This window comes from Canis lupus, chromosome 18 (genome assembly GCF_048164855.1).
Source record: "Canis lupus baileyi chromosome 18, mCanLup2.hap1, whole genome shotgun sequence".
NCBI lineage: Eukaryota > Metazoa > Chordata > Mammalia > Carnivora > Canidae > Canis > Canis lupus.
The window spans coordinates 30,008,344-30,024,066 of NC_132855.1; the positions used below are offsets into that span (position 1 = coordinate 30,008,344).

Below are 15,723 nucleotides of genomic sequence, written 5' to 3' on the forward strand. Positions count from 1 at the left end.
CTTGGATAAGGCATAAATTACAGCTCTTTTTTTCTTTACTTAGAAGTGTTGAGCTTTAAAAAACATGCATATATTATTGGGTACACTAAAATCAGAATATTTTTGCATAGGAAATATTTTTTGGGGGGAAAAAAGTTATAAAATAATAGAAACATTTTGTTAATAATACTAATTGCCAGACTCTGACAATTGTTTTACAAATGGAAGAATAAGATGACAGGCAATTTACAGCAAGCAAAATACATAGATTTTAGGCAGTAGCCTATCATTGCTTGCCTGGGTGGTCTCCCATTTCCCAGAAGAGACAATCATTGAGCTTCATGGTAGTCATGACGTACTCTGCACCTAAGGGGCCTCTGTGTGTGGGGAGGGCAAGCAAGGGGGGGGTGGAATTACTTTTTAAAATGTCAGAGAAAGGGGTCAAAAAGAAGCATAGAAGAAACTTGGTGAGTTATATAAACCAACCCATTTACCCCTAAGAAAAACCACACCTAAATTCTTCCAGACAGATTAAAATCTTTCTTATTTCTAAAGACCTCCTGAGAAGGAGTTTTCCATTTCCTTAGTATTTAACAGGCTTCACTCTCAAGAATACTGCTCTCTTGCCTATGTTAAATCTTTCATGATACTGCTAAGATTTTATTTGTTCTTATAATTTCCCTGCGTGGAAGGAAGATAGCCGAGTGAGCTTCCTTCAGGAACTTTCTCCCTCTGTCCCCTTGTCTCCCTGCCCCCCCCCCCCCCGCCGCCCCACCCTCTCAGCTTTCTCTACGTGTGTAATTTCCATCTTTTAAGGCAGGGATTGCTATCAATGCCTTTAGGGGTCAGGCGGATAATATCTAACTTAAAGGATTTAAGATTGTAGGGAGTGGTGGCAGAGTGGAGAACCAGTGCTCCTTTGAAGGCACTTAATTGCATAGTCATTACATGCACATTCTGTGACTTTCCGGTGAATTCTGCTTGTGAGCTACCCACTTACATCCTTGCTTTAGACCCTCCTAAAAGGGTAGAACATAATAATAAGATTGCATTTGCCTGTGTATACAAGTAGAAAACCGAGTCTTAATTTAACTCTGGTGCAAGATGTTGTCTGTGTATTCTTTAGTACAATGAGCACTCATTAAAATATCATTTCTTCTGGACACAAATATTCTGCAGGAGATTTTAATGGACATGTTAGCCCTACGATGGCCCTCGGTGATCCTTGTCTCCTGAAATTCATACCCTTGTGTGTTAGATGTGTGTGAGCAGTAGGATATGATATGGTGGAAATGAGGTTGTGTGCCTTCCAAGGCTAAGCCATGTTAAGTCATGTGCAGCTTTCCCTTCATCTCTTAAATCACTTGCTCTGGAGGAAGCTAGAGCTGTACCATGAGGAACCGTCAACAACCCTGTGCAGAGAACCTGAGGCCCCCAGCCAACCACCTGGCCTAACTTGCCAGTGTAATGACTGAGCCATCTTGAAAATGCATCCTCCAGTCCCAGCCTAGCCTTCAAAGCGGGCAGGACCAGATGACAGCTGACTACCACTGAATGAAAGACTCTGAGTGAGAACTGTCCACAAGAGCCCTGAGTTCTTGACCAATGGAAACTCGAGATGTAATAAATGCTTATTATTGTTTTAAACCATTAAGTTTTAGAGGAGATGTGTTGGGCAGCAATTGATGACACGGCAAGTAGAGTTGGTGGATTTAGAGCCATAAATCCACAACTGCAGCATCTATTACTTAAAAGGAGTAGAACAATCAATTCTGGTGACCCATTCCTCTCAGTTTCCCTTTTAAAGAATATTTTCCTAGCTTTATTGACATGTAATTGATGAATAATACTGTGTAAGATGGAGGTGTACAGCATGATGATTTTATATATGCATATATTATGAATTATCACAATGAGATAGTTAACATATCTGTCACCTCACCTCATATATCTTCCCAGTTTCTTTGGCAATGGGAAGAGAGATGTTTTGTTCTCTCTCAGGGAAGAGGAGCTAGAGATAATGTAGAGAGCATGGTGATCTTACCTGGATTGGTTCACAGCTTTTCCATGCCACACTGGCTTTTAATGATCATTCTTTAACGGCGTGTTTAATTGAACTTTTATTGCATGGCAGCACTATGCTAAGAGCTCTACCTCAATTATCTTCATATAATCCTCCCAATAACCATTATTATTATGATTTTTCAGTTTACTGCAAGACAACTCTGAGCTGATGAAATAAGCCGATGTCTGAGTAGCTGTGATTTAAAAAAAAAAATTATATAATTTCTCTATCCCAAAATATCTCTACAAAGCAGAAAGGACAGTTACTTCATTTTCCTAAGTATGAGCCTTAAGTGTTTTTCAAAATTATCTCTACACAGGGTAGTCAGTTAATGAATATATTTTGGCAAGTGTGTTTTATACCCTTTCTGGTGAAAGCTAATGTGTCACCCCATCTGTGGAAGAGAGCCTTATGTGCTTGCAGTCTCAGGAGCCCCACTGGGCCAGGGCACCAACTTGGTGCTCCTCCGTCCAACCCTGTCTGCATGGAGGTCATATTTCTCAGGAGCCGTTCCTGGTCAGTGACTGAGTTGACAGGGTCCATCCTGTACAGCTCCATCCTGCAGGGTGCAAGACCCCTCTGTAGGATGACTTTGTGAAACCCTGCCGAAATTTCCTACAGCTACACCAAAGCCCAAGCCTCTCCTTCCCATCATTTTTCTTCACCTGTCTCATTCATTTTAGGTGGGACAAGCATTTGGGACTAACTAGCATTTCCCTCCCCCTCTCCATATTCACCTCACAGGTGTTGCTGCCTCACATATATCTGTTGCATGTTTAGTTCTGTCTTGGCATCTACTTCTTGGGAGCCATGGACTAGCTCACATGGTAGCACATGGAGCATCTGGGATGACTGCATGACAAGCAGATGTTATGAGCAAGTCTCAAAGGACCTGAGGAGGATTCAAAAGATAAGTAACCAGGTGGTATAATTTTGGCTAACCAAAACTGATGCTGTGCCTAGGAACAAATCAAAGATTATTTACGAGGTGGTTAAGAGGAGCTCTATTAGCAATGGAAGTATTGATCTAAGATATGAAGATACATAAGGATGGGATATGTGGTGCTTTGTCTGGTAAGTGAGGTAGATTTACTTATCATCTAAAATAAAGAATACTCATGTAGCAGCTGCTTTGGTGCCCTGCTTCATCTTGCCCTCGGCCCATCTCTGATTTTAATTGTGGCAAGGGTGGACAGTTCTGGGCAAGCTCAACCTTGTGACGATAGCATCCCTCAAGCATGGTCTGGGAGATAGCACCTGGACTCAAGCAAGCATGCTCTGGGAGAAGAGTTGCCAGATTTTAAAAATGAAGAAGAAGGAGAGGTTTGCCTGGGTAAATTTGAATTTCAGAAAAAAATGAATAATTTTTAGTGTAAATATGTCTCAGGTAATACATATAATGAAAAAGTATTTACTATTTACCTGAAGTCCTAATTTAACTGGGCATCTTGTATTTTATTGGCACCCTTAGCCAAGAAGGTCTCCACTTTTCTGTCGTGGAGGTTTTTTTGAAGCCACAGGAGCTTTCTCATCCTCCACCTCAGCAGCCTAGGCTTGAAAAGGTTTTAATGTCTGAGCACTACCCCTCAACTAATGGAGAATTGCAGCTAGGGGATCAACACTCAGCACATGTCCTTCTAACAGAGAAGGGAGCCTTCTGTCTGTTTCTGAGGTCCCTGCAATATCTAGTCTCTATGTTCTGTATCAGCAGTCTCAGGAACACAAGCCTGTACTGGCCTCTTCTCGTCTTCTCTCTCTTCCTGTTTCTTCTGCTTCCTGTGATTGCCCTTCAAATAAATCTAAGTCCTTGTCTTAGGATCCACATTTGGAAGAATCTAAATTAAGACAATGCAATTATGGATAAAGGCGAGTATATGCAATCTCTTCTCCCCAATGATTTCAAACACCCATAAATTTGAAAAATAAGTTTGCCGAAATAGATGGTTACCTAATTATATGAGGATGTAATTTTAGATTCTAGTAAATAAAAAATTAGGCAATTTACATTTCAGGAAGGGACATTTTCCTTTTTCGACTGTAAATAAACCACATATTAACTTACGGTCAAAAAATATTCTTATGAAAACATTAACCCACCAGTATGTAAAAAGTAAGCAACTAAAACTATAAGCAAATCTATTTTCTAGTATATGCATTTTATTTATTTATTTTTAAAGATTTTATTTATTTATTCATGAGAAACAGAGAGAGAGAGAGAGAGAGAGAGGGAGAAGTAGGCTCCAAGCAGGGAGCCTGACACGGGACTCGATCCCGGGTCTCCAGGATCAAGCCCTGGGCTGAAGGCGGCGCTAAACCGCTGAGCCACCCAGGCTGCCCTAGTATATGCATTTTAAAGGCAAGACCAGTTTTGTTTAAAGAAGTGATGGAATGCGTTTGTATGGTTATCTGTAGTGCGTCTGGGAAGTTTGTGATCATGAGCTCTCAAGTACTTCTGGTCATCAGTATAAATATTGTGATACTTTTGAAGAGTTACGTTCACTTTTGGCACTGTTTTGCATTTCATCACAATTTTCCAGTACCTTTAGACCGCACGAGGTTGTGCATAAAACAATCAATCATCCCCTTTAGGCTGTTTGGCAGAGACAGCCAATGACTTGTTCTGTCATGAACTGAATTCATATATATTCATGAGGCCCAGAGAAGCACTTCATTGTTTCAGATTGTTTTGTTATTTTAGAATAAATCATAAAGACACCATCCCACCCATAGCTGGTAAAGAAATATTTGTCCTATGATCCTCACCTTTGTGGTTTGTAGTGTTTTAACTTGCACAGTTTAGCCCACATTACATGTTTTTTTTTTTTTTACAGTAAGTTGCATACCTTTTTAAAAAGCACCATGCCTGTGCTCCCTTGTATCAGCAAAAATGAGAAACATCTAAAGACTGAAATGACATGTGTCCTAAGAGTGATTTAATTTTCACGAACTGAGGGACTCACGGCAGAATGGTAAACTCCCTACAGGTAGATATTGTGTGAGCTTCCAAATTCCAACAATCACATCCTTTTTTGTCCTTCATTTATTTGTGCAGGACCTTCCAAGAATCGGTTGTGATTATGTAATTTTGTGTCTTGCCAGGATGTCTGCATGAACTTCAGTAAGAACCACAATAGCACTGGCAGCATTAAAACAATTGCTGAGAAAGCTATTTGAACACCTCTGATTAACAGGAGAAGAGGTGGGTAGTTATATTTAAAGCCCTCCAAAGCCTCACATTGTCTGTCTTTCCCAATCAGTTATCACATGCTGGTAAAAATCTTGTAAAATCAAGGGAAATAAAATCCAGAGACAGTGAATCCCAAAGACATAAAAGCCATTGAACACTCTTAATCACCACCAACGTGGTTCTCAGAAAAGACAGTTTATTGGATCGTCTCTTTGAATTATGAGTGCGGCAATAAGACTTGATTCAAACATTTACTGTCTTGGCTTCTAACAATGGCTATTTGTTTAGGTGGCACAGTGCCTATTTAAGACTTAGTCAAATTCTTGCCATGGGGATCAACAATGTTTAAAAGGACAAATGGTAATATAACTGTGGCTCCACACAGGGCTGGAATCTGACGACTTGGGTTGAAATCCTGGCCTGGATGGATTAGCTCGTGAAACTCAGACAACGTATTTGATTTTTAACCCTGGGTGTTCTCATCTCTATAACATAGGTAATAGTGCTTATCTTATTATGTGAATATGTGCTGGCCATAAAGTAAGAATCTGCATTTTGCTATTGTTTTTATTTTTACCAGTCGATGTGCTTAGCTGCAAAAAAACTGAACCCACTTTGGCTAGATTAAACAGAAGAAGAATTGATGAAAGGAGACCAGGCGGCTCAAACATTTTGGAGGTACAGAGAATCAGACTTGGAAGTGACATAAAAAAGACAATGTCTGAGTCATACTGTAGAGCTGCCAAGGGACACCACATATACGAGGGCTCACACAGGAGTTACATAAATTGTAGAGCACAGTGCAAATATGAGGCCACTTGTTCACAAAGTCGGAAAATTTCCATTACAGACACTAAAACAAAGAGCTCTCTCCCTTTTTTTTCCAGCTCTCTGACAACCCGTCATAGTGCTTTTTATTTGCTATTTCATCTTGTTCTGAGCAAAGAAAAGCTAAATTTAAAAAAATTTTAGTATGAATTTTATTCATCTTCATATTGTACCTTGTCAGTCTTAAATACGGATACATGAGCATTTACCTTATATGCAGAATGACCGAAAATACAATCCCTATATTATAACCTGTTCATGCTTATGTATTTTGTTCTTACCAGAGGAGTAAAAACACTGCCCCAAATTAACTCAACTTTCATTTCACTTCTTGATATGTGAGCATCCTACCAAAGCTCTCTACCTGTGACATACTGATGAGCAAGAAGAACTGATAAGGAAAGGAGACAGGGGATGCCCTATTGTCCCTTTTCTTCTGTATCAGCCTTTTCAATGTCAGAGTTGGTGACAGCAGAGGAATAACATGAGTGAGAAAAGCTATGAGAAGGTTCCTTGGTTGTTTGTGTTTCTTGGAATGACATTACCTTTTTTTCTGCTTTGGAAGCAAGATCTCATTCAAATGGGGAAAGTGTGGCCTCTCAGGGCTGTCAGCACTTCCCAGTCTCACACCTATCACTCTGTAGTAGATGTGAACACATTTACTTTGTCCTTGCTTTGAACCTTGCCGGACTTCTACACATCATGGGTCTATGGAATGCTGTGCTTACTGGGCCAATAAATGCAATATGCAGATGGGCGGGAAGGAATTGGGGCAGCCGTGCATATTGTGCAAATTATTACATGTAGCATAATCTGGTTGGAGTATTCCTTGTAAGATTTTATTTTTAACCCAGAAAGGCATATGCTTTACTGTCTGAATGTTCTTTTCCAAGAAAGTAAATGCTAGTGTTAGGAAATGCATCTGCTTAAAGAAACTCCCATCAGGCTGCATGAGACAAAGCAGAAGAAACGTGTGTATGAATTCATCATTGTTCTGTTAGGTGCAAAGAGCCTCTGTCATCTGACAGAGTGTGTTGCTTATGATCCAGAACTATTGGAAAAATTGGCAGGAGCTTACACTATCTTTGTTATCCCACAAAGTCAATTCCCATGGATTTTCTCTTGTGATCTATCACAAATATATACCCACAATATATGCTGATGAGCTGAACTCATATAAAAAAATGCTTCCCCTCTAATAACTGGGCTTGAATGTATAAAGTCATCATCATGATAACTGTCCTGAGTTCTTGAAATTCATTTTCAAACTCATTTTTCGTTCTATTTTAGTCTCATATTATTCTTTCAAGTGGATTTTGTTCTTTAACTTTTAAGGCACATTAATTTTAGTGTGTAACATTTCGCTCTATGTGATGCATTATTCAAATAAACTATGTGAAGAATTTCTTGGCTATAAAATTCTTGGAATATTCATCTTCCTTTCTGTTTTATTTCACTATTGTAAAGACCTTACAATCTGCATGCTCTAACAAAATGTTAAGTCAGAAATACACAATCCTTTTTTTCATAATTGAAATACTGTAGATAAACTGGCTTCTATTTCTTTACTAATATTTATCAATTTAGGTGATTTGGATGAAATTATATAATACAGATATATACACACACGGCACACTTTGTTTCTGGTGTGTTTTTAGAACTGACATAGGAACTTAATGCTTGATAAATATTTGCTAGGACAGATGCCTCTGTGAGTAACTTATGAGCCTTCTAATGTAGATATTAATCCACCTCATAATAGATAATGTCTTAGGTAAAGAATTTCACAAAACTAGATTTCTCATTTTGGGTTACTAGCATTTTAAATTACATTTTAAGACATTTTTAAAAAAGAGATTAGATCAAGAATTTAAAGAAAAAAGTAAGAGACTTCTCTGGAAAAGTGGTCACATGGGTGTTTTTCTAAACTGAATCATTAAGTTATTGAGCACAGCCTTAACAGTCTACTAGTTCTACCCTTAATCCTCAGGGGAAACAAAAATTAGCTGGGCTCATGATGGCCCATATTAAATTTTCCAGACACTTGAAGCTAGGTGTGGCCATGTGACTGGATTTTAAGACCAATGAGATATAAGCAGAGGGGATGTAGGCTATTCAGATTATGTTATTGAGGGTAGAAGAATAAAAATCAATCTTATGCAAATGCCTGTGATTTTGGATCTACAGTACACACAGCCACATTTTTGTTTGGAATGATGCAATACCCAAGAAAGAATGTTTTGGGGGACAAAAATACGGTAAGAACTCATTAATTTTCCTGTGAACCAAATTGACATAAGATAGGAATAGTTGACCTACACATATAATACATATATGTGTGTATGTATCTGTTAGTTATAATAATTAAAGGTTTATCTTCAAAATAATTTTCCTCAATTCTCTGCTGGGTTTTGGAGCTCCAGTTTTTATCAAACACTTGCCTAGGCTGTAAGATGGTTCTGAAGAGCTTAGAATATAAAGTTGATTTCCTATGTGACACAGAAAGACCTAAAGACATTGCTAAGAAAAGCGAGTTATGAAATAAGGTATCAAGTATAAATTCAGTTGAATAACAAGTATAAAAAATACATTTGTATATAGGTTGGTATGCATATATGCAAATTAACACACGCATGTGTGTATGTGTGACCATGTTAATGTATAAATAGAAAATGTTTTTAAGGATATATGGAAAATTGTTCATAGTAGTGACCTCAGAGAGGGCAAGCATTTGGAAGGGAGGACGGTGAAGGTGAAATTTAATTTTTCAGTCCAAATGCTTCTTTTTGTTGAAATGTTTTATAAAGAATATGCATTCAGAAATTACTCATGGAGTTTATATATATGTGTGTATAGTGAAATTGAAATATACATATTATCAAAATTAAATATATATTATGTATACTTATTAAATACTTATATATTTATATGTGACAAAAGTAAAGGCAAACTCGGGAAGGCTTCATTTAGTTATGTTGTCTGGGAAATGAGACTTCAGATTTTTTTACTTTATGGTAGAATCATCCCTGGTTTTATTCCTGGTTCGATAGCTTGCTGGCAACAGCTAATGGGTGAATAACATGCATTATTTGAGAAGCATAGGTTACAACATAGCCTTATAGGGTGGCTGTTAGAATTGTACATAATATCACCAGATCATTCATGCCCCATTGCCTGATACATTAGAGGCACTCAATGGATGCTATTATTATTTTTTTAAAAGATTTTATGTATTTATTCATGAAAGACACAGAGAGAGAGAGAGAGAGAGAGAGGCAGAGACACAGGCTAAGGGAGAAGGAGGCTCCCTGCAAGGATCCGGATGTGGGACTCGATCCCAGATCCCAGGATCACGCCCTGGGCCAAAGGCAGATGCTCAACTGCTGAGCCACCCAGGCATCCCACATGCTACTATTATTGAGATTATTCTTAAATGTGGAAAACTGGAATGAAGTCTTTTTGATATGACATAGTTATAATTTCATTAAGCCAGGTAAAAGTTAATGATAAAAAAAGAGGAAGCTTGACAGGAAAAATGTAGGCAATGTTTTATTTATTTATTTACTTACTTACTTATTTATTTTAAAGATTTTATTTATTTATTCATGACAGACACAGAGAGAGAGAGAGAGAGGCAGAGACACAGGCAGAGGGAGAAGCAGGCTCCATGCAGGGAGCCTGATGCAGGACTCAATCCCGGGTCTCCAGGATCATACCCCGGGGACTAAGGCGGCGCCAAACAGCCGGCCATCGAGGCTGCCCTAGGCAATGTTTTAAATGAGTATACTTTGCAAGTGAATTCAGTAAAGTTACAATTGAAGATATATTATAACATATATAATGTTATTTATAAATTAATTTATAATGTTATGGATCACAGAGAAAATAAAATGAAGTTCTATTTATAATAAAGAAATCAATAATAGCAATAAACACAAGAGAACCAGGAAAGACTTTAAAAAGAAATCTGTCAACTCTATATAAAGATCAAATAAAAAGTAATGTTTAATTTTCTTAGGTTGTATATATGGGATATATATAATTTAAGTAATTCATAAATTATATAAAATTCATAAAAATCTGATCTAGTATAATGTTATCAGTCATAATTTAAAAATGAGTGTCATAAAAATATTTGTCAATTGTATCATTTGTGTGTGTGTAAACTCTCACCTTAGCCATGGCTAAGGCTAATAGCCATGGCTATTTGTAAGTCTTTGGCCATTTACAACTATTGTTTTATTCTGATGCTTTTGCAAACGTGCTCCTGATAAAATGCTTCATCTTTGAAGAGATTCATGGGAAGAGCCTGACAAATACTATAAAATACAGGATTCTGATAACTTTAAGATCGTAACCCTGAATTGGGTAAGAATTTCTAAAACTCCAATGGAAAACTGATGCATAAAGTTGTTAACTCAAGATGAAGCAAAACAAGAATTAACTGCATAAGATAAATGAACTGATGAAAATGTTACAATTTTTATGACTTCCTTGAAAACATTACTGGTTCTTAAATGTTTTCTTTCCAGATTTAAAGTACTGCTTTTTTCTATTCTTTTTTAAGCTATCTGTAACTTACTCTAATTTGGTAAAGTATCTTTGCAACAAAAGTTAAAGTATTTACCTTTTTGCTACCTGGTCCTCCCAGAATTTAGAAGCTCTTATTGAATATTCCTATTTTTCATAACAATATATGTATTTGTATAAATTCGATAAGAATTTGTTTTCCTCGTAACAAGACGCAGTTGGACAAGTCCTTGGCTTGGCTTCCTAGCCTAAAGAGGCTTTTGAAAGTCCCACGTGAGATTCCTTATGAAAAGTTCCAGCAACACAGATTTAAAAGAACCTACAGGATCAATCACTATTCTTGTAGTATTTGTGTAAATACTCAGGCCAAGTTTATTGAAACTAGACTTAATTTGCAAACAAATCAGTGTTACTTTGGTTATCTTTGATAGAAATGGGGATGATTATAAAGAGAAGAAAACTTATATTTCAGTAATACTACTTTGTGGATGTCATATTCTAGGGCTGTTGTCTTTGAGGTTGTGTTTTCTACCTGTAAACTGAAGTGAATCCTAAATTCTTCTGATTTCCTCCAATATTTGCCTAGAACTCTCCAAACTAACATTTACAGTTTTTTCTTACTTTTTTGACTTGGAGTCACGATAAAACTAAAACTGTCATTTTCCTGAAGCCATGCAAAGGAAAGCTAGACAGCTTGATATAAAACTTGAGAGAGATTACCACAGCCACTTATGTGTGGACAGTCTTCATGCCTGTTGCTATATGGCCACTTAGTAAGATTGCCAGAGACATTTACACTACAAAGTAGGGAAATCTGTCTGATTATCATTGTCTGCCCTCATGCCTTCTGAAGATGCTTTGAAATTTTCTGACATCTAGAAGTTTTCTCAACTGGCTGCTGTCCAAGCTCAGAAACTGAACTTACAATTTGTTCAAACTATTAACTTTTGTTTTTCTTTTGTTTCCACAGAAATGAGTCTCGTTAAAGTACTTGATTGCTCACATCCTATAGAGGCCTAGTCTAGGTGGAAGCTTATCTGCAACACCACCCCTTGAAATAAAATATCCTCATATTCGTTCTGTCCTAAGTAATCATGGAGATATATGATTGCTAATAACTAATATTGTGCCAATGTAAATAACCTTTAAAAATTATAATTCATTTGAGTTATTTAATTGTTTCAATCTTGGCTCCTGGGAACCTCTGCTCTTTTTCAATCTTTGGCTGTTCTTATAGTCATCATATTAACCTCTCTGGTGTGTTGTATGCTCTAGAGGGCTTTCAATGCCTTTCAGCGGCCACTCACACTCTAAATGGTACCCATCAGGATTGAACAACTGGATGAAATCAACAATTACCACATAAATGATGAAGATGGTGACTACATGGCCCTCCAGCGTGATGACTCAACTAATGGCAACAGCAAATATGTGACTCTGCAGCCTGGTTACATCAATGATGCTAACCGAGAATAACGATTAATGCTATTCTGGTTGGTCATATTCTCAGCCTGCCAAAAGAGGAGAATTGTTAAAATAAAAACAAACAGAGACCAACCTTGAAAATTCCATGAGCAGACAAAACCAGTTTAGTCTCACAAACAAAGCTTAATTTAGCATATTTTGCAAGACTGTCTTGACCTGGGCTATTTCTTGCTTATGCCTCTGGAAATCAAAAGCAAAACTTAAACTGCTTCTCAAGGCTGATATGAGGTAAGCCCTGACCAATTCCCTATCGTTTAAGGAAATTCTAATTATTATAACCAATCACCATGAAGAATAAAGTCACTGTTTTCTCATTTATATATAAGCTGCTTTATAATAAAATAACCCCAAACCTCATTCCACATTTTTGTTTTCGTGCTCCTCCTTTGCAAACTGCCCTTTTGATGTGTGCACAATAAAATTTCACTAATTATGATTTCAGTGCTTCATTGGTTTCACTTTGGCTATTTCTGAACTTTTGACAATTAGCACTTCTCCCTAACCAGAGAATGGAAGGTTGCCTTTGGGAGGATGAGACCCCAGAGGAGCTACCAGCTGGAAGGTGTCTATGCAGTCCTCACAGATGGGCAACAAGCTTGCCCTTGAAAGAGCATTCAGGGGGTGCTTCTCCATGTCTGCCACATTTTGAGGGGAACTTGACAAAGTAATTTTAAAGCTCAACTGAAAGAATAAGCAAACAAGAAGAGCTAATAAATTTTGGGAAAAGGAGAATAACAAGAAGGGATTTGCTCTGTCAGTTATGAAAACATATTTTAAAAGCCTTAATAATCCCTGGTAGTAATCTCAGGAGTAGACTGAATGGCCAGTGACACAGATTTGAAGGCCAAAACAACCTCCAGCTCACCTAAATATTTAGTGCACAATTGTGCGGCAGCAGTTTGTTTTTTGTTTGTGTGTTTGAAGTACTCAGAAGATTAAGGCAATGATGTAATTTGTGAATATTAGGGTACTGTCCATTTCCTATAGCCCCCCTCTGTGTGACAATGGCCTTGCTGATAATCAGGTTTCTGGGGGGAAAAAAAGGAAAGAGAGAAAAGAAAGAAAGAAGAAAGAAAGGAAAGAAAGAAAGAAAGAAAGAAAGAAAGAAAGAAAGAAAGAAAGAAAGAAAGAAAAGAAAGAAAGGAAAGAAAAGAAAGAAAGAAAGAAAGAAAGAAAAAGAAAGAAAGAAAGAAGAAAGAAAGAAAGGAAGAAAGGAAAAGAAAGAAGAAAGAAAGAAAGAAAGAAAGAAAGAAAGAAAGAAAGAAAGAAAGAAAGAAGAAAGAAAAGAAAGGAAAGAAAGAAAGAAGAAAGAAAGAAAGAAAGAAAGAAAGAAAGAAAGAAAGAAAGAAAGAAAGAAAAAGAAAACCTGGATAATTTCATGCTTTTAAAAATGTCCATAAATGGAAGCAATTAGTTTGTTGATGTAAGATCTTCTGGGATGAGGATATAAACCCCAAATATTTAAGACTCATAGCAAAGCTGGAGGTCAGCTGTTTGCTCTGCTCTGACAAGCCTCTGTGTGGCGGGTCACCAGCAGCTGTGAGTCCAATGTGGAAACCAGGAAAAAACACCTAGGTATAGTGCATCTGCTCCTATTTTGTGGATCTTTGCATCTATGTATATTTGGCTAATTAAGTCATAATTATAGTATGTGTGAAGAAGAGTAGGAATACAAGGCTTAGTCTCTTCTTGTTAATCTGTAATTCTCCTGAAACTCTGAAATGTTAAGGGACAGAACCAGTGGGAAAGGTTTAGATGTTCAGTAGACTTTATTTAAAAATTATTGTTTTTTTGAGAGGTACCTGGGTGACTCAGTCAGTTGGGCATCCAACTCTTGGTTTCAGCTCAGGTCATAATCTCAGGGTCCTAGGACTGAACCCTGATTCAGGCTCCATACTGGTGGGGAGTCTGCTTGAGATTCTCTCTCTCCATCTCCTTCTGCCCCTCCCCTTTCCTGCATACACTCTCTCTCTGAAGTAAATAAATCTTTAAAAAAATTTTTTTGAGGGGAGAAACAACAAAAAAAAATTGCTACCTGCACTCTATCTCAAATAAACTTTATATTGATAAAGTCTGTGAATCACAGAGAAATAAAATATACATAGATGTTTATCTGACCCTGGTGCTAGGGGAAGCCTTTATAAGCTTGAAGATCTAAAATAAATGAATTATATATGTGATCAAACATACCTAAGCCCACATACAGACATGGATTAAATCTTATATGTATAAGTCATATACAATTTAGCCTCTAAGCAGAGTCTAAGACAAAGATCCATGTGTGGGCAGTTTATTTGGAAATGTGACCCCAGATGGCATAAGAAGGAATATAGGTCAGTAGAAAAAGTCAATTCAAGGATACCTAATCCAGTTTGCTACCCTCTGTGTGTTGGATTACTCTGTTCCCAGAGATGTTCTGAGAAGACCCCAAATATCCACTTGAAGGTAAGAGGAAAAAGTTCCACTGCCACCAGACCTCCTTTGTCAAAGGTGGCAGTAACCAGAGAGTATTGATTCCTCACATTTCGTGTTGCAGAAATGAGTACCAGTGTGTTCCCCAGGGTTAGGCTACTATGAGGTCAGAGAGAGCCCAAAGCAGGAAGTAAGAGGTTTGAGACAAGGGTTTCAGGTGAACGTTCTCAGGCTGCATCCAAGGGAGGCTGAGTGTAGCCAGCAGGACACTGGCCTCCACAAAAGAAGCTGGAATAGGAGATGAGGCTGGAGACGGAGGTGGTGCACAGAAGTGTGCAATATAAGGAATGAGGAAAGCCATCAGCTATCATTAAATGGCAAGCCAGATTGAAAAAATACTTTCTATTCCTGATGAAGCATGAATAACTTCCTAATCTCTTAAAATACGTAGAAAGAATAAAGTAGGTACAATGTAAAGATGAAGTGGCAAGTTATAAAGGAAGGAAAAATCTGATGCCAAATAAGCAAAATGGCCTCATGCATGAACAATTTTAGAGATGAAATTGTAATATTTAAGATATACGATTTTCACCTATTGGCAATTATTCTTCATTCTTCTCAGTTTTAAGGTGTATTGGAAGAAATGGGCACTTTCATATACGACTGATAATTCTCCAATAGAATATTTTTGAAGAGCGACTTGGCATTATTCACAAATGTGCTAAAATGAGCACATACAGCGGTAATCAAGGAATCATTTTTTTATTATACTTTCAGAACTTAAGCTAAATAAACATATGGATTAATTTGCAGAATAATAAAAAATGGCGAATTAATAAATGAAAAAAGAACCAAACGTAATAATGAGCAAATAAATGAAAACATGCAATATTTCTTTCCCATTAAATTTAAAAATATTATTTATCAATTAAATTGCTGGGATTTTAAAAACTGGCAATGCTAAGTGCTTATAAAGATAAGGTGACTTATCCGCACTGCAGATAAGTTTGTATGTGAAGCTCTGGAAACAATTGGGCATTAGGTACCAAACATCATGGACTCCATTTTAAGGAAATGGTGAGAAATACAAATATTTATGCACAAAAATGTTTGCTTCAGTTTATTTAAATTATCAAATAATCAGAGACGACTAAAAGTGTCTGTTTGAAATACAATTACACACATGAATGTGAAGGATGAAACACTAGAGTTTTCAAGTTAGCAGAAGCATTGTAAG

The 15,723-nt window shown here is 37.2% G+C and overlaps 1 protein-coding gene across 14 annotated transcripts in view; it reads left to right on the forward strand.

The window, feature by feature from the left end:
- The window catches only part of SOSTDC1 (sclerostin domain containing 1), a 58,646-nt gene that overhangs the window by 26,028 nt on the left and 16,895 nt on the right, over positions 1-15,723 (forward strand). For 3 of the 14 annotated variants that reach the window (XM_072783908.1, XM_072783910.1, XM_072783911.1), the window contains exons 3-7: positions 2,789-5,028; positions 5,144-5,243; positions 5,617-5,727; positions 5,812-5,909; positions 8,247-8,317. The exons of 1 other annotated variant lie outside the window; for it this stretch is intronic. In XM_072783908.1, the coding sequence (XP_072640009.1) occupies positions 5,875-5,909; positions 8,247-8,317 (106 nt within the window). In that variant the 5' untranslated portion in view covers positions 2,789-5,028; positions 5,144-5,243; positions 5,617-5,727; positions 5,812-5,874. Of the gene's footprint in view, positions 1-2,788; positions 5,029-5,143; positions 5,244-5,616; positions 5,728-5,811; positions 5,910-8,246; positions 8,318-11,559; positions 12,303-15,723 lie in introns of those variants that run through there. 10 more of the 14 variants (XM_072783913.1, XM_072783909.1, XM_072783916.1 and 7 more) reach the window with 10 other exon arrangements.